General features: G+C 41.0%; 1 protein-coding gene across 2 annotated transcripts in view; it reads right to left on the bottom strand.

Annotated features, from left to right (window-relative positions):
• The window catches only part of slc9a8 (solute carrier family 9 member 8), a 100,225-nt gene that overhangs the window by 67,840 nt on the left and 13,141 nt on the right, over positions 1 to 19,244 (bottom strand). For both annotated transcript variants that reach the window (XM_070896005.1, XM_070896004.1), the window contains exons 3-6: positions 13,010 to 13,090; positions 6,202 to 6,260; positions 2,318 to 2,401; positions 711 to 812 (exon numbers count right to left, since the gene is read on the bottom strand). In XM_070896005.1, coding sequence (XP_070752106.1) covers positions 711 to 812; positions 2,318 to 2,401; positions 6,202 to 6,260; positions 13,010 to 13,090 — 326 coding nt within the window. The remainder of the gene's footprint in view (positions 1 to 710; positions 813 to 2,317; positions 2,402 to 6,201; positions 6,261 to 13,009; positions 13,091 to 19,244) is intronic.

The raw sequence follows: 19,244 nt of genomic DNA, 5'->3' as shown, positions 1-19,244 counted from the left end.
AGAAGATGAATGGATGGATACAGTAGCCGAGGTCAAATTGGAGGATATCGCCAACTCTTTGGGAACATGCATTCAGTAATAATTGCGCTGGGGTGACTGAGTTATAATTGAAATTGGACATTGCTGGATGGATCTGCCTTGTTGCAACAGCAACATAGCTGCTAACTCTTCAATAACAGACTCATTCTCATTGTCCTCTTCAGGGTCTGCCGAACCCTCCTCTTCCAACTGGGTTGCATACCACTATCAATTTGGAAAGGGCTGTCGAGATGTACAATAGGATACTCAGGCCTGTCCAAGCAGTAGCATCTTTGCTTCAGCAGGCCTAATTGTATCCTTGTGGAGGCATGTGCCGTGATTACATTTCGGTCTGTGGTTTGTGGATTTTGGACTGGTACTCTCACAGATTAAAGGGTTATCCCAATGGTCCCAAAGAATCCATCTGTCGAGTCTAGAAATTCCATTAAGTAATGGTGGCACTGTTTGCACTCGTGGAATAAATATAGCATGCTGATAGCTACAGGCAACCTGTATGTTCCAGTTTCCTCTAAATTCCGAGTACACTGCAAATGTTTAAGCATGCATGTCATGAGTCATGCACTTGTCTGTACATTCACACTTGATGTGGAGTTTCTACTACAAGCATAAATTTAAGTAGAAAATTGACACATAACCAAGGTCATAAGCTTATATTTGTAGTCAACACTCACCTTACCGAGGAAGTACACTCCACCACCTACAATGAAAGCTGATATCGCTGTGCCAAACACAGCAAAAAGGGTAATGGATCCAATATTTTGGAAGAAGTTACCCTGAAAATGAAAACAAACAGTTAGCAATAAAATACATTGCACCACAACACAATTAACCATGTTAAAGAACGATAGAATATACAAAGTATTACAAATAAAATCTTTTCCAATTTTCTCCCATCTTCCGGCCGGGACTTATCCTATCATAAAAATCTAGACAAGTGCAGCGCTCCTGTACCTTATCAAATTGCCATTCTTCAAGTGGGACGAGATAGCAAATGTTGGCAAGATATTGGAAAGTGGGCATCACAGCAGAGTCAGATGCTGTCCCATTCCCACCCTCCCTCCCTCTCTCTCTCCCTCGTTCCCCCACATTACACTGCAGCTGAATAAATGGAGGTTTAATTTTTTTACATTTCTAACTTCAAGCCATAGCAGTTGAACAATACTCCTTTTATAATGAATTTCCAACACTAATATCATATTGCCCAACTTTGGGAGTGACAAGTCTACATACATTTTGAGAGAAAAATGATCTGTGAAACATTGCTGTTCTGATACTTGCAGTATCATGTTTCATTTTTATCGTTCACTGCCCAAAAGTGATTGAATGATTATTGTCACCTCCAGCTTCCTTGATCCCCTTCTTACTCAACTCCTGATCAATCAACTACCCATCCTGGCCCCCACACTCAAACTGAGTCACCTCTGCCTTTTATATTCACCATCACTCGCTTCTCAAAAAGCCTAACTTAACCCATTATCCTCCACAATTACTGCCCCATTTCGGAGCTACCTTTCCTGAATACGTCATCACCTCCCAATTCTCCCAAGTTCTGCAGAGAACTTTAAAAAGGGTAAAAAAAAAACCCGAGTGTATGGTTTCACAAAATTCTGTGTGTTGTACATTTTGTGTCAAATTCATATGCATCTTTGTTTACCATTTATGAAGAAATCATTGAGTTTTAGACTGTACAAGTCTGATCTGTGCAGCAATATCCCATGAACTAAAGTATTTCAGATGATAGTGCAAGGCTACATGAAGTTTAGTAACCAATTCACCACAATTGGATTAATTGTTAGACCCAGCTGTGTTATCTTCACAAGCACTTTCTGATTGTGAAGTATGAAATCACCTCATGGGAAGCACAGAACAATGTTCAAAAGTACTTAGCACAGAATTAACTCGGAGCTGTTCCTACTGTATTTTAATCTGAAAATTAAATCTAATTGGAATCATAAGTTGAAAGCTCCTCTGTAGTCTTGGAAGCACTACATTTGAAACAGTTAAGTAGATGTGCTAGTCAAGATTTTCAGAATTAAGTGGGGTTGGTGGAGGTGGAGAAGCAGGAAGAACATTTATCCAAGGTTAAATATTAAACAGTTACATCTGCAAAATGACCTTCTCATTTTAAATCAGTTGTAAAATTGTCACAAAATCATATTAAGTAAATTAGGAAAACATTTTTAAATTAGTTTGAAAAGAAACATTGTTTACAAAATAAAATGCCGCACACAAATAATCTTGTCTTTCCAATCCCTCACTTCTTTCACTGCACACTTACCTTGTGTAATGAGTATCCAGACTCAAATATAATGGGCGGAAGTAACAAAAGAAAAAACATATTTGGTCGAAACATTTCTTCTTCCTGTGCAGAAAAGCAAACAAAAATGTAATGGCTGAATATATCAATGGCCTTGCAAATCTATGTAGAGCAGCTTAGATGATTTTCTACATTAAAAGGTGGTCCCTTATACTTTAACTTCAGTGCAGATTATCAACAACTGTTTTAGATCAGCGACAGTGGACAGGACTGTTTCTTCAGTGCTTGGATCACTCTCTGGGAAGACCAGAACACTGCGTGCATACTGAAACATATGTACTAAATTCTAATCACAGCCCATAAATATTTATCTAATTTCAAAATTGTCTCAGAACAGAGAAAGGGGAAATGGTACAGAAATATTGGCCCGGATTTCACAGTAATTGACGAACAACACCAGCTGTTCATTACATTTACACTTTTCCACAGACTTTGTAGGCTTTTGCACTGAAACTTGTTATTAGAGAGAGAAAAATCAGTGCGGCATCCTCTACAGGGCAAACAACCGAATATCTAATTAACCAATCAGACTGAAGAATCCTTAGAAACAGGGGGGACATTTTAACCTCCAAAAACGGGTAGGTGTGGGTGAGGTGGAATGTAAAAATGTTAAAAATGGCAAACCCAACCCACCTACTTCCAATTTTAATGGAGGTGGGCAACCAACCCGCTCCCCGGAAGCAAGTTGGTCATTTAAATATTATAATGAGGCTACGTGCCTCAGATTTCATCTCCATTTTTAAATTTCCCTGGCCTCGGGAAACCCGGCAGCTCAAAGGAGAAGAGGACTGCTGGATCCAGATGGCAAGTGCCTTTCAATTGACCTGCTGGATGTCATCGGGCTAGGATATCCTCTCTTCCCCCTCCAATCTCCCATCCGGCCACTTGCCGCCGCCCCCACCCCCCGCCAAATGTGTCTCCATGCCCCCATCATCACAAAATCCACTCCACTGCTGCAGCGTGGTTCCAAAGGCCTTTTTGCCCGACAGCTGGCTAGCCTGGCTGGCTACGGCCAAGAAACTGAGACAAAAGATATTAAGCAGGCCCGGTCATTAAATTCAGCGGGGCCTGAGGGAAACCTGGTCTTCCAGGTTGCAACCCACCCACTCCTCAAATCATGTACAGAAAGCAAAATAAAGAGAGGCCAATACAGTTAGCCACTTAGCACATGATGATTTAAGATTTAAAGTGTCATCTTTCACAGAAGTTAAATTTACCTTATAGCTTTCGCCCAGATATGGAACATGCAGTGTTTGTGATAAAAACTAATGAGATTTGGAATATTGTCATTTTTGCATCACAGAAATGAAATCAATTAGATGCTTTGACTCATTAAAATCTTTTACGGTGGTAGCAGGTGCATTGAAACAGCAAAATTTCAATCTGATGTTTACCAGATACCTTTTTCCCAGCACACTCATTTAAAAAAAAGTTATTCTTTATTTTATTTTTAGTCAGCTTAGAAGATTGTTTTTGCATATATTTATGTTCACACCAGTATCATGAGAGGTCAGCAACCAAAGTCCTAAAATTTAATAGGAAGGATAAGGGATATCAAAAACAACTATAAAATCATCAAGGAAGGATGCTATTTTAAAACAAATGCCTATTACAAGATTGTGGTTGAAAAATACCAATAAATGATCAACTTTGCTGTCAAATATTTGTCCCATTTAAGTAGCAATTCTTCCTTCAAAATTTTAACTGGGTGCAAAATAAATGCAAGTCTTTATTTTTCTTTATCATTCTTCAATTGGTGAATGTTTTATCGGCTAAAACTATGAATATATTAGAAAGTCTATTTTTACTATCTACACAAGGTGTGGCTGGTCACTTTAAATGTGTTTATTGCATGATAGGAGAGACCATCAGCTGTGTGTGTCTTCTAATTTATTTTCTAGTTTTGAACTTGAAAGTGCATGGCAGGTATATCCCAAGCTGAGACACTGATGGTTCGGCAAAACCTCAAAAAAGTGTTGTGTAATGGACATTGGTTTAGGTTTAGTATCGCTCTTTTGTTAATTTTGAATGTCCATGGAAATGGAAGTTCAATGTTCCATAATCAAATGAAATCTGAAACTTGTGCCATTCTTCAAACTTGAATAAATCGGATTTATAATTTATAGCTCAAGTCATAAACTCAGATTGTGTTTATTCTTCAGTTATTGGAAAAACTAGAAGACCACAAAAGTAATAAACCCCCGGGTAAAGATACATTTTCAAATATAAAGTGAGGGCTCGAGAGAAATATTTTGTGCAATACATGATTTGAATGTTCCACAAATCATGTCCAGCTCATCATTACTTAAGAATGTTACAATAAAATCAAGTGTTAGGATTTATTTAAAAAAGAAAAACCTTGCACAAAATCTTTATGAAAAAAAGTTCCTCAAAACTTCAAATATTTAGATTGCAACTATTTAACACTGCAACAATTAAAAATGAATACACAATTTTTTTTCAGAGAATATAAACATTTCTAACGGCAAAGGTAATATAGTATATCAAATGCATTACATATTCAGGCAACCGCCGACCCAAGGGATTTTTATGCTGCTCATAACCACATTTTGTTTGCATTGATTAGTCCAGTGGAAATGAAACAGTACTCCCAGCAGTGTTCATCTTCAAACGGAACTCGAGAGCCAAAACAGTGCTGTACAAGTCAGCAGAAGTCATGCTGAAATGATGCAGTGCACTAATTAGGGCACACCTAGAGTACAATTAATAATTCCAGTTACCAAGACACGAAGGAGGCATCTGAGGGCTGGAAGCTCTTCAGACAAGAGGCTGATCCCTGATGTCAGAGGTTTGAGTTATGAGGAAAGATTAAATGCATTTGGACCCTTCAGCCTTGGTAGGAGTCCAAAACTTGATCTTATCAAAAGGTATATAGATTATATGGTATGGAAAACAAATACCTATTACTTCAAACTAAAATTGCGAATGCAAGACAAGGGGACACAATTTTTAAAAAGTAAAATTTAAGATGGTCAGGAAATTCTTAAGAGTTCTCAAAACATGGAATGGTCTTCTGGGTAGAATCAAAGTGAAAACATTGCAATAATTTGAGTTAAAAAAAACTAGTTGTTACAATAGGGGATGGGAAGGGGAAGTGAGTAATGTACGTTTCCACCACCTCCACCTACCCGAGTTATGAGCTAAGACATGTCATTCCTCATCCATATTTATCTTACGAACATTGTGATCAAAATGACTTCATAAACAGCAGTTTCTTTCAGCAATACAAAATCCTACATCCAGACAATACCATACTCAGTATTTTTATTCCATAGCTTTAAGTGTATAAAACATTTTTTTTAATTACTTTTTTGTGCTAATCATGCCTCAGTTATCTGTATGTGTGTCTGGCAGTCATGTGACACAGATTGTCATGGTGCACTCACGGTATTGCAGTTCACAACACGAAGCTGAAAACTGGAACTTCCATGACATCTTTCTAATGCACAGAGACTTTGCCAATAGGAAACAGAACAAGGTCCAAACCACAAAGAAGTGTTAGGCCTAAGTGTTGAAAAACTTCTTTCAGGCACTTTAAAAATTAAAATAATTTTAATTCGTTAACTTTAGTAATCTGTTTTGACTGACCCAAGTGAAGAACTAAAATGGTGACAGGAAGAAGTTTCAACAAAATTGTTTGAGTAATTTTCTTGGTTAATTTTAGCAGAGGTGCTGGTTCAAGCTTCACAAGCTGGGGAAAAATAGATAATAAAAAAACACTTCCATCCTTAAGGAGAAGATTGTGATGTAATTTTTTCACAATGAAAACTATCATCCAATTTGATGCACTTGTTTTTCGGTCATTGAACAGTTTGAAGACCTACCTTCCAGTTTGCCCAGTGTTGTGATTCTATAATTTTAATAACAGCTCCCATTAAAATTCCTAAGAGAAAAAAAACAGTAAAATATATTGACATTAATTCAAACAATCTCTCAAATGAGTGAACAAGTTGGTTCTAAACTGGACAGAGGATCTAAAACCAATTAAAACACCCTCTCTCTCGCTTAGTGGTCCAAAGGACCAGTATGAAATTATAATAAAAACAAATGCAATACACTTAGAAGTGAATTTTCAATTCCTGCTTTCAAAAACCTTAAATCTTTCACAATTCATTTTATTTATTTTAAAAGTAACTTATTTCTGTTAATGGATATGATGTAATTGGGATTACGGAGACATGGCTCCAGGGTGACCAAGGCTGGGAAGTCAACATCCAGGTGTATTCAATATTCAGGAAGGATAGACAGAAAGGAAAAGGAGATGGGGTAGCGTTGCTGGTTAAAGAGATTAACGCAATAGTAAGGAAGGACAATAGCTTGGATGATGTGGAATCTGTATGGGTAGAGCTGCAGAACACCAAAGGGCAGAAAACACTAGTGGGAGTTCTGTACAGACCACCAAACAGTGGTAGAGAGGTTGGGGATGGCATCAAACAGGAAATTAGGGATGTGTGCAATAAAGGTACAGCAGTTAGCATGGGTGACTTTAATCTACATATAGATTGGGCTAACCAAACTGGTAGCAATATGGTGAAGGAGGATTTCCTGGAGTGTATAAGGGATGGTTTTCTAGACCAATATGTCAAGGAACCAACTAGAGAGCAGGCCATCCTAAACTGGGTCTTGTGTAATGAGAGGGGATTAATTGGCAATCTTGTTGTGTGAGGCCCCTTGGGGAAGAGTGACCATAATATGGTAGAATTCTTCATTAAGATGGAGAATGACACAGTTAATTCAGAAACTAGGATCCTGAACTTAAGGAAAGGTAACTTCGATTGTATGAGACATAAATTGGTTAGGATAGACTGGCGAATGATACTTAAAGGGTTGACAGTGGATAGGCAATGGCAGACATTTAAAGATCACTTGGATGAACTTCAACAATTGTACATCTCTGTCTGGCATAAAAATAAAACGGGGAAGGTGGCTCAACCGTGAATAACAAGAGAAATTAGATATAGTATTAAATCCAAGGAAGAGGCATATAAATTGGCCAGAAAAAGCAGAAAACCTGAGGACTGAGAGAAATTTAGAATTCATCAGAGGAGGACTGAGAGTTTAATTCGGAGGGAAAAATAGAGTAGGTGAGTGTAAGCTTGCAGGGAACATAAAAACTGACTGCAAAAGCTTCTATCGATATGTGAAGAGAAAAAGATTCGTGAAGACAAATGTCGGTCCCTTGCAGTCAGAATCAGGTGAATTTATAATGGGGAACAAAGAAATGGCAGACCAATTGAACAAATACTTCAGTTCGATCTTCACTAAAGGAAGACACAAATAACCTTCCGGAAATACTAGGGGACCAAGGGTCTAGCGAGAAGGAGGAACTGAGGGAAATCTTTATTCGTTGGGAAATTGATGGGATTGAAGGCCGATAAATCCCCCGGGCCTGATGGTCTGCATCCCAGAGTTCTTAAGGAAGTGGCCCTAGAAATAGTGGATGCATTGGTGATCATTTTCCAACATTCTTTAGATTCTGGATCAGTTCCTATGGATTGGAGGGTAGCTAATGTAACACCACTTTTTCAAAAAGGAGTGAGAGAAAACGGGGAATTATGGACCGGTTAGCCTGACATCGGTAGTGGCGAAAATGTTGGAATCAATTATTAAGATGTAATAGCAGTGCATTTGGAAAGCTGTGACAGGATCAGTCCAAGTCAGCATGGATTTATGAAAGGGAAATCATGCTTGACAAATCTAAGAGTGCACAAGGGAGAACCAGTGGATGTGGTGTATTTGGACTTTCAAAAGGCTTTTGATAAGGTCTCAAGGGATCAGTGTGCAAAATTAAAGCACATGGTATTGGGAGTAATGCATTGACGTGGATAAAGAACTGGTTGGCAGACAGGAAGCAAACGGAATAAATGGGTCCTTTTCAGAATGGTAGACAGTGGTTTTCCGCAAGGTTCAGTGCTGGGACCCCAGCTATTTACAATATATATTAATGATGGAGACGAAGGAATTGAATGTAATATCTCCAAGTTTGCAGATGACACTAAGCTGGGTGATAGTGAGAGCTGTGAGGAGAATGCCAAGAGGCTGCAGGGTGACTTGGACAGGTTAGGTGAGTAGGCAAATGCATGACAGATGCAGTATAATGTAGGTAAATGTGAGGTTATCTACTTTGGTGGCAAAAACACGAAGGCAGAATATCTGAATGGTGACAGATTAGGAAAATGGGAGGTGCAATGAGAACTGGGTGTCATGGTACATCAGTCATTGAAAGTTGGCATGCAGGTACAGCAGGCGGTGAAGGTGACAAATGGCATGTTGGCCTTCATAGCAAGGATTTGAGTATAGGAGCAGGGAGGTCTTACTGCAGTTGTACAGGGCCTTGGTGAGTACACACCTTGAATACTGTGTACAGTTTTGGTCTCCTAATCTGAGGAAGGCCATTCTTGCCATTGAGGGAGTGCAGCGAAGGTTCACCAGACTAATTCCCGGGATGGCAGGACTGACATAAGAAGAAAGACTGGATCAACTAGGCTTATATTCACTGGAATTTAGAAGAATGAGAGGGGATCTCATAGAAACATATAAAATTCTGACGGGATTGGACAGCTTAGATGCAGGAAGAATGTTCCTGATGTATGGGAAGTCCAGAACCAGGGGTCACAGTCTAAGGATAAGGGGTAAGCCATTTAGGACCGAGATGAGGAGAAACTTCTTCACTCAGGGAATTCCCTACCACAGAAAGTTGTTCAGGCCAGTTCGTTCGATATATTCAAAAGGGAGTATATACAAGAGGGAGTTAGATGTGGCCCTTACGGCTAAAGGGATCAAGGGGTATGGAAAGAAAGCAGGAATGGGGTACTGAAGTTGCATGGTCAGCCATGATCATATTGAATGGTGGTGCAGGCTCAAAGGGCTGAAGGGCCTACTCCTGCACTTATTTTCTATGTTTCAAGTACCACAGCTATTATAAATTAGCCTGGACATCAAATGAAAGTAATACACTCCTCACTCCTGTCCCCTTTTGACAGTGTTACTCTTGTGCTGTATGACTTCAGAAGTATGAGCAGAGATATATTTGTGTCACTCTTTAATCAAGAGAGTAAAATGGTGCATTTGGCAATGAAACTGCTGAACTAGAAATAGAATTATCAAACATTTACAGTACAGATATAGACAATTTGGTCCATCTGTGCGGGTTCTTTGCAAGAATTATCCACTTCGTCTCATTCCCTGCTGTTGCTCTGTACCATTTTATAGAATGCCTCAAAACAATTTAAACAACAGCATCTGCCACAATTAAGAACAATCAAATTGTGAAACTTTGCTTCTTTAGACTGCTCAGTTTGTCATTGCAGTGGAGGACTCCAAATTGTGAAACCTTCAACTTCCAAAAAGCAGATGGAAGCTTATTGTAATTGTGAAACAAAGCATTTTGTTTGAGAACAAATTTTGGCTGGTGCATATTGAGCAACGTTTACAAAAGATACTTTGTTTAAAGAAGTAGTTAGATGATCAACAATCATGGTCTTTCTCACTGCTTGAATAGAACTTATCCTCCACATACCAACATTTTGGCAGTAAACCAATGAGAAAAAAGATTTACACAGATGATCCTTTTTCCTTCTCTCCTCAACAATCCGACTCTCTCCCTTCATATTAATACTACTCAAATTTAGGATCACATCAAATAAAAAATAGCAGAGGAAGATGGGAAGGGGGTTGGTATTTCTTCCAAAAATAAATGAGAAGGGTTCGATTGCCTAGCTTTGTTATGCTCACTCCCATTTTGATCATTCTCCATACAGCACAAAGGATGTGGGCCACACCACCGGTGCTGCAATTCTATTGCAAGAACATAAGAAAGAGGAGCAGTAGTAGGCTATTCGGCCCTTCAAGCCAGCTCCATCATTCAATAAGATCGTGGCTAATCTTCTACCTCAACTGCATTGGTTGTAATTTACCAAAGTTCCCTGCATTCTGGAGAGGTCCCAGCAGTTGGAAAAAGGAGGCAGACAAAAAGCAGGAAACTATAGACCAGCCTAACATCTGTGGTTGGGAAGATGTTGAAGTTCATTATTAAAGCAGCATTAGCAGGACATTTGGAAAAGCAAAATTCAGTCAGGCAGAGTCAGCTTAGATTTATGAAGGGGAAGTCATGTTTGACAAATTTGTGGAATTCTTTGAGGATGTGACGAAGAGGGTGGATAAAGGAGAACCAGTGGATGTGGTGTATTTAGACTTCTAGGAGGCATTTGACAAGGTGCCACATAAAAGGTTACCGCACAAGATAACAGTTCACGGGGTTGGGGGTAATATATTAGTATGGATAGAGGATTGGCTAATGAACAGAAAACATAGAGTCAGGATAAATGGTTCATTCTCGGGTTGGCAATCAGTAACCAGTGGGGTGCCGCAGGAATCAGTGCTTGGACCCCAACTGTTTACAATCTATATTAACAACTTGGAGGAAGGGACTGAGTGTAACGTAGCCAAGTTTGCCGACGATACAAAGATGGGAGGAAAAGCAAAGTGTGAGAAGGACATACAAAATCTGCAAAATAACAGACAGACTAAGTGAATGGGCAAGTATTTGGCAGATGGAATATAATGTTGGAAAGTGTGAGTCATGCACTTTGGGAGAAAAAAAATCCAAGAGCAAGTTATTATTTAAATGGAGAAAGATTGCCAACCTGAGAATGAACCATTTATCCCTACTCTCTGTTTTTTGTTCGTTCGCCAATCCTCTATCCATGCTAATATATTACCCCCAAAGCGGGACCTGGGGGTACTTGGACATGAACTCAAATGGTTAGTATGCAGGTACAGCAAGTGATCAGGAAGGCCAATGGAATCTTGGACTTTATTGCAAAGGAGATGGAGTATAAAAGCAGGAAGTCTTGCTGCAGTTGTACAGGGTATTGGTGAGGCCACAACTGGAATACTGCATGCAGTTTTGTTTTCCATATTTACAAAAGGATATACTTGCTTTGGAGGCAGTTCAGAGAAGGTTCACTAGGTTGATTCCGGGGTTGAGGGGGTTGACTTATGACGAAAGGTTGAGCAGGTTGGGCCTCTACTCACCGGAATTCAGAAGAACGAGAGGTGATCTTATCAAAACGTATAAGATTGATGGGGTTTGACAAGGTGGACGAAGAGAGGATGTTTCCGCTGATAGGGGAGACTAGAACAAGAGGGCATAATCTTAGAATAAGGGGCCACCCATTTAAAACAGAGATGAGGAGAAATTTCTTCTCTCAGAGGGTTCTGGATCTGTGGAATTCACTGCCTCAGAGAGCTGTGGAAGCTGGGACATTGAATAAATTTAAGACAGGAATAGACATTTTCTTAAATGATAAGGGAATAAGGGGTTATGGAGAGCAGGCAGGGAAGTGGACCGGAGTCCATGATCAGATTAGTCATAATCTTATTAAATGGCGGAGCAGGCTCGAGGGGTCGTATGGCCTTCTCCTGCTCCTATTTCTGATGTTAACTCCACATTGCCGTGTTATCCCCATATCCCTAGAGTCCCTTAGTATCCAAAAATTTAACTATCTCTGTCTTGAATATACTCAACTACGGAACATCGACAGCTCTCTGGAGTCGAGAATGCTGAAGATTCACAATCCTTTGAGTGAAGAAATTTCTCATCTCAGTCTTAAATGGGCGACCTCTTATTTGGAGACTGTAACCCCAAGTTCTAGACTCCCCAGCCAGAGGAAACATCTTTCCAGCATCATTTTAATCAAATAACTGAAAATTCCTAGAAGAAAACATAAATGTCTTCCCTATTCATTTCATGTCCACACATCAATCAATTTTATGAGAGCAGAGCCCAAAATAGACCTGTGTAGCTATATTTCATCTTAAAACCAGCATTAAGGATTGATGACCAGAGGGTTAAAGACTCTTAAACATGGAGACTTCACACAACCATGTTAATTCTTCTCTATTCCATAGATAGCACCCATTTCTTGCACAGTTTTTACATCCAGCAGATTATACTCTGGGTTTTTCTGTGACAACTTCTTTTTATACGGACAGGTAGTTAGCCTAACCAGAAGGACTGGGATAGGAGGCAAGATCACCATTCTACTCCCACCAGATGAGAGTACCTTGCCAGATGTCAACCCTGTATTCAGAGGCCGGAGCTCTGGTCTCCTGCTAGCCCGGGGTATGATGGGGGGGGGGGCGGTTGGGCATTCCACTCCCATCGGATATGACTATCTCGCTGGATGTCAACCCAGTATAACAAAAACCTTTATATAATGGGGACCAGATCTATAGATTCACTATAAAATATTATTTCTTCCCTCCCCAATTCCATTTCAAAAACTTTATTGAAGGGGCTATGCCTTATTGAAGGTACGGTCAAGTTATTATTTAGGTTATTTTACATGAAGACCCACTGTTTTAGATGATTTTTTGCATTTGGGACATGATCCAATTACACTGGTTGCAGGTGAGCATTGTGCGAGTGTGGCTTCAAAGAGTAATTGGACTTTTGTGCTGAAGTGAAGAAATGTGAATATCAAATATGTCCTGCAGTGTACTATGAAATTTCAGATAGGGGAGTAGCTTATGCCAAGAATGCTCCTGGTCGCCACATACACATCATCCCCGCCTAAAGTAAAGATGATCTAGCTCAACGCAATTAAATAAAAATTACAGTACACTTACCTAATGACACAACCGCCACACTTTCTGGCAGAAAATGTAATTTATATTTGATCAGCAGCCGCACCAATATGATGCAAATAGCTGTGAAATGAAAAATAAAAATAAGTTATGTCTAAATACATAAAAAGCCAAAGGGGGAAAACGTACATTTTTGAATATTACTTCAATCAAATGGAATTAAAAATATATAACACATCTGCCAATCTCATGGCATCTCAGACGACAAAATCTTTTAAGGCAAAAGCCCAATCCTACTTTCTATATAAAATATTATGTTTTTTTTAAAAAAAAAACAGACTTGTCGATTTTCAAAAACCAATTGTTCAGCGCATCAACCTTCAAGAAGTTTAAAAGTTGTTCTCTCCTCGAAAGCAGCATCTCAGACCACACCAAAATCTTGATGCCATTTTAATTGACATATTTTGCAATATTGAATTAAAAAAATGCTAGGCAGAGTTATACATATTTTCCCATTTGAAAAATTAAGATTTCTTTGATGAGAAACACACAACCACCATACATCAACAGCACAAGTGTGCAGAACATAATTAGAGGAACAGAAAATATTACGACAAACATAGCACTAAATTCAGTTAATTATTTCCCAAAACTAGTCTCAGTAAATTGGTCATGGAAATGTTAATAAATTTGGATTCAAAACAAAAATAAACTTAAAGCAAAAATAAATGTCTGTTGCAGACTTTATCCTAAATTTGAAATTGTGTCCTAATGTAGCTAGACACACTGTTTGCATGTAATATAGGCCCAGGGGTCACATGGGCCAGCCCTCACGGCGATGTGTGTGCATACTAGGTCCTTGCAGCAGAGCTGCTCTCCAGTCATCTTAGTTAATTCTGGCCACTGGACCACAACCTAGCTCTGTCAAGTCCATGTGGTGGCTGGTGTGCAACAGCCATCACATGTTAAAAAATCCACACACTATTTTCCACCCTTCAAAATGTAGTTCGGGACTGGGAATATCAGGTCCTTCAATGAAACACCAGTGAACTCATCCCGAAAAAACAAATAGCAAGAATTTCTATTGGTATGTAAAAAGGAGACGAGTGTCTCAAGTAAATGTTGGTCCCTTAGAGGACGAGACCGAGGAATTAGTAATGGGGGAACAGAAACGCTGAACAAATATTTTGTATCAGTCTTTACGGTAGAGGACAGTAACAATATTCCAACTGTGGATAGGCAAGGGCTCGGGGGCGGGGGGAGAAGAAACTTAACACAATCACAATCACTAAGGAGGTGGTACTCAGTAAAATAATGAGACTAAAGGCAGATAAATCCCCTGGACCAGATGGCTTGCATCCTAAGGTCTTAAGAGAAGTAGCGGCAGGGATTGTGGATGCATTGGTTGTAATTTACAAAAATTCCCTGGATTCTGGGTAGGTCCCAGCAGATTGGAAAATGTAACACCCCTATTTAAAAAAGGAGGCAGACAAAAAGCAGGAAACTATAGACCAGCTATCCTAATATCTGCGATTGGGAAGATGTTGAAGTGCATTATTAAAAAAGCAGTAGCAGGACATTTGGAAAAGCAAAATTCGGTCAGGCAGAGTCAGCATGGATTTATGAAGGGGAAGTCATGTTTGACAAATTTGCTGGAATTCTTTGAGGATGTAACGAACAGGGTGGATAAAGGGGAACCAGTGGATATGGTGTATTTGAACTTCCAGAAGGCATGTGACAAGGTACCACATAAAAAGTTACTGCACAAGATAAAAGTTCTCAGGGTTGGGGGAAATATATTAGCATGGATAGAGGATTGGCTAACCAACAGAAAACAGGGAGTCGAGATAAATGGTTCATTCTCCGGTTGGCAAACAGTAACTAGTGCGGTGCCGCAAGGATCAGTGCTGGGACCCGAACTATTTACGATCTCTATTAACAACTTGAAAGAATGGATCGAGTGTAACGTAGCCAAGTTTGCTGATGATACAAAGATGGGAAGAAAAGCAAAGTGTGAGGAGGACACAAAAAATCTGCAAAAGGACATAGACAGACTACATGAGTGGACAAAAATTTGGCAGATGGAGTATAATGTTGGAAAGTGTGAGGTGATGCTCTTCAATTTTTTTTCTGCCAAAGGGCAAGTTATTATTTAAATGGAGAAAAATTGCAAAGTGCTGCAGTACAGCGGGACCTGGGTGTACTTGTGCATGAAACAAAAGATTAGAATACAGGTACAGCAAGTGATCAGGAAGGCCAATGGAATCTTGGTCTTTATTGCAAAAGGGATGGAGTATAAAAGCAGGGAAGTCTTACAACAGTTATACAGGGTATTGGTGAGGCCACACAGAGAATACTGTGTACAGTTTTGGTTTCCTTATTTATGAAAGGACATACTTGCTTTGGAGGCAGTTCAGAGGTTCACTCGGTTGATTCCGGAGATGAGGGGGTTGACTTATGAGGAAAGGTTGAGAAGGTTGGGCCTCTACTCATTGGAATTCAGAAGAATGAGAGATGATTTTATCGAAACGTATAAGATTATGAGTGGGATTGCCAAGGTGGATACAGAGAGGATGTTTCTACTGATAGGAGAGACTAGAACTAGGGGGCATAATCTTAGAATAAGGTGCCACCCATTTAAAACTGTGATGAGGAGAAATTTGATCTCCGAGAGTTGTAAATCAGAGAGCTGTGGAAGCTGGGACATTGAATAATTGGAGAGATAGACAGTTTCTTAACCGAGAAGGTAATCATCATCATCATCATCATAGGCAGTCCCTCGGAATCGAGGAAGACTTGCTTCCATTCCTGAAGCGAGTTCTTTGGTGGCTGAACAGTCCAATATGAGAGCCACAGACTGTCACAGGTGGCACAGACAGTCGTTGAGGGAAGGGGCGGGTGGTACTGGTTTGCCGCATATTCCTTCTACTGCCTGCGCTTGACCTCTGCACGCTCTCGGCATTGAGACTCAAAGCACTCAATGCCCTCCCGGATGCACTTTCTCCATTAGGGCAATCTTTGGCCAGGGGCTCCCAGGTGTCAGTGGTGATGTCGCACTTTATCAGACAGGCTTTGAGGGTGTCCTTGTTACATTTCCGCTGCCCACTTGCTGTGAAGAAACTCCACATAGAGCACTTGCTTTGGGAGTCTCGTGTCTGGCATGCGAACTATGTGGCCTGCCAGCAAAGCTGATCGAGTGTAGTCAGCGCTTCAATGCTGGGGATGTTAGCCTGGATGAGGATACTGATGTTGGAGCGCCTGTCCTCTCAGAGGATTTGCATGATCTTGCAGAGACATCGGTGGTGATATATTTCCAGCGACTTGGTATCTTCTGTACATCGTCCATGCCTCTGATCCATACGGGAGGATGGCTATTACTACAGACTGTAGACTATGAGCTTGGTGGCAGATTTGAGTGCCTGGTCTTCGAACACTCGTTTCCTCAGGCGGCTAATGGCTGCACTGGTGCACTGGAGGCGGTGTAGAATCTCCGCATCAACGTCTGCTTTTGTTGTCAAGAGGCTCCAGAGGTATGGGAAATGGACCACGTTGTCGAGGGTCGTGCCGTGGATCTTGATGACTGGGGGGGGGGGGGGCAGAGCTGTGCGGCGAGGACAGACTGGAGGAGGACCTTTGTCTTACGGATGTTTAGCGTAAGGCCCATGCTTTCATATGCCTCAGTAAATACATCAACTATATCCTGGAGTTCAGCCTCAGAGTGTGCGCAAACGCAGGCGTCGTCCGCATACTGTTGCTCAATGAGTAATCTGGGACCTGGCCTGGAGGCAGCGTATGTTAAACAGCTTCCCACTGGTTCTGTAGTTTAGTTCCACTCTAGCGGGGAGCTTGTTGACTGAGGTGGAGCATGGCAGCGAGGAAGATTAAGAGAGTTGGAGCGATGACGCAGCCCTGTTTGACCCCAGTCTGGACGTGGATTGTCTGTAATGGATCCGTTGGTAACGATCGCGGTCTGCATGTCGTCGTGAAGCAGGCAACGGATGTTGACAAACTTTTGGGGGCATCCGAAACAGAGGACATTCCATAGACCCTCACGGTCAACAGTGTCAAAGGCCTTTGTAAGGTCGAAGGCTGCCATGTATAAGGGCTAGCGCTGCATTGTTCCTGCAGCTGTCGCGCTGAAAAGATCATGTCCGTTGTGCCTCGTAGGGGATGAAATCCGCACTGTGACTCCGAGAGGAGCTCCTCGGCCACAGGAAGAAGCCGGTTGAGGAGAACTCCAGCGACAACTTTCCCAGTGGCTGATAGCAGGGAGATTCCCGAAAGTTGCCGCAGTCGGACTTGTCCCCTTTTTTAAAGATGGTCACAATCACTGCATCTGAGAGATCTCCCGGCATGCTCTCCTCCCTCCAGATGAGGTCATGTAACCGCGTCAACAGCGCCTCTCCGCCATACTTTAGCGCCTCAGCAGGAATTCCACCCGCTCCCATGGCCTTGTTGTTCTTGAGCTGTTTTATGGCTTTTCCTACCTCGTAATTTCACTGAGGTGATGGCGGAATTGAGAACACTCGAGTCAAAGGCAGAGTCTCGACTGAGGAGATCTTCAAAGTGCTCCTTCCAGCAGGCCCTGACAACCTCTGTGTCCTGGAGTGTTTCCCCGCTCTTGGCCAGCAGTGAGATGTGGCCTTGGGAGTTTGGACCGCAGGTAGCCTTGACTGCGATGAAAAATCCTCGCATATCATGGCTGTCGGCTAGTTGTTGTATCTCCTGTGCTTTCTCTATCCACCACCTGTTCTTTAGGTCCCGAGTTTTTTTTGTTGGACCTCAGCCTTGAGCCGTCTGTAATGTTGCTTTGCTACTCCAGAGTTGGGTTGTTGCTTGAGGCTCAGAAATGCTCTGCATTTGCGATCTATTAGTTCTTGGATCTCCTGATCATTTTCATCCAACCAGTCCTGGTGTTTTCTGGTTGAGTGACAAAGTGTCTCTTCACAGGCACTGGTTATGGAGGCCTGGAGGACAGACCAAGCGCTGTGGGCATTCAGCATCTCGGGGTCATCAAAGCACGGCAGGTTAGCTGTGAGGCGCTGACTGTATAGGGTTCTCTTAGCTGGGTCCTTAAGTGCCCCGGCATTGACTTTTTTGCGGCACTGCTTCTGCTGTCCCTTCTGCTTTGGGGCTATGTTAATTTCGATTATGGATCGGATAAGGCGGTGGTCTGTCCAGCAGTCATCAGCTCCGGTCACAGAAGGGAATAAGGGGTTATGGGAAGCAGGCAGGGAAGTGGAGCCGAGTCCATGATCGGATCAGCCACGATCGTATTAAATGGCGGAGCAGGCTCGATGGGCCGTATGGCCTACTCCTGCTCCTATTTCTTATGTTCATATGTTATTCTTGGCGTGGAAACAAGTCATCCTCGTTTCGAAGGACTGCCTATGATGATGCAGTATATATTCCAATAATCCTTAAAATAGAAGTATTTGGCATTTGCTTAGTTTACCAAATATTTGTGAATAAGCATTCCTTTCTCACCCAATCTATTCGCATCCGGGACCAAGCAGTCAACAAAATGTTCAATAGCTGCACTATATTTTAGTAAATGACAAGTCACAAATCGTCATTGTGTAAACATGTGACACAGGCTTAGGAGACATGTTATTTCAATAAAAAGATTGTAAGTTTTGTACGGATTGTCACGCTTCTAAATTAATACAGAAAATCTGCTTATGGCAAAGACACAAGGAAGAAAAGTAAAACACACAGGACTGTTACTGAAACAAAAAACAAAATGTTTCAAATACGTAGTTATGCTACAGGATAGCTTACTGCAATGGGCAACAATTAATTCTCCATTTCATGAGCTGGTTACAGGTATAAAGTCAATGCATCAATTTTTACAGTGCTAGTATTTGATCCGCCAGATAAATAGCATTTGGAACAGGTTTGTAAATATGCACTTTTGTAAAAGTTATTTGCTTCTCTAAATGAGCAATCCCGAGAAATGGTGACAATAATGTCACTCATGTACTGATGTAATTTGCAGTACATATAATTTTTGCCTGTTGCAGTAAACTATTCTGTAGCATAGTTATAGTTATTAAAAGGAGGAAAATAGTTGAGAATAAACTACTTCGTTCAAAGAAAACAGTGAATGAAAATAAAGGAGAGACTTGGCTAGTGGCAGGGGAAATGGAACAAGCAAAATAATTTAGAATTTTATTTTAATGTTGAGCAGTTCCAGAGTTAATATAGAAATAAAATTACTCTGATATCGGAGGAGTTTTGTAACTGAACATCAGCATTTGGTTCAGCATTACAGTTT

This window comes from Pristiophorus japonicus, chromosome 12 (genome assembly GCF_044704955.1).
Source record: "Pristiophorus japonicus isolate sPriJap1 chromosome 12, sPriJap1.hap1, whole genome shotgun sequence".
In the NCBI taxonomy this organism is placed as follows: Eukaryota; Metazoa; Chordata; class Chondrichthyes; family Pristiophoridae; genus Pristiophorus; species Pristiophorus japonicus.
This window is presented reverse-complemented; position numbering and strand designations above follow the sequence as displayed.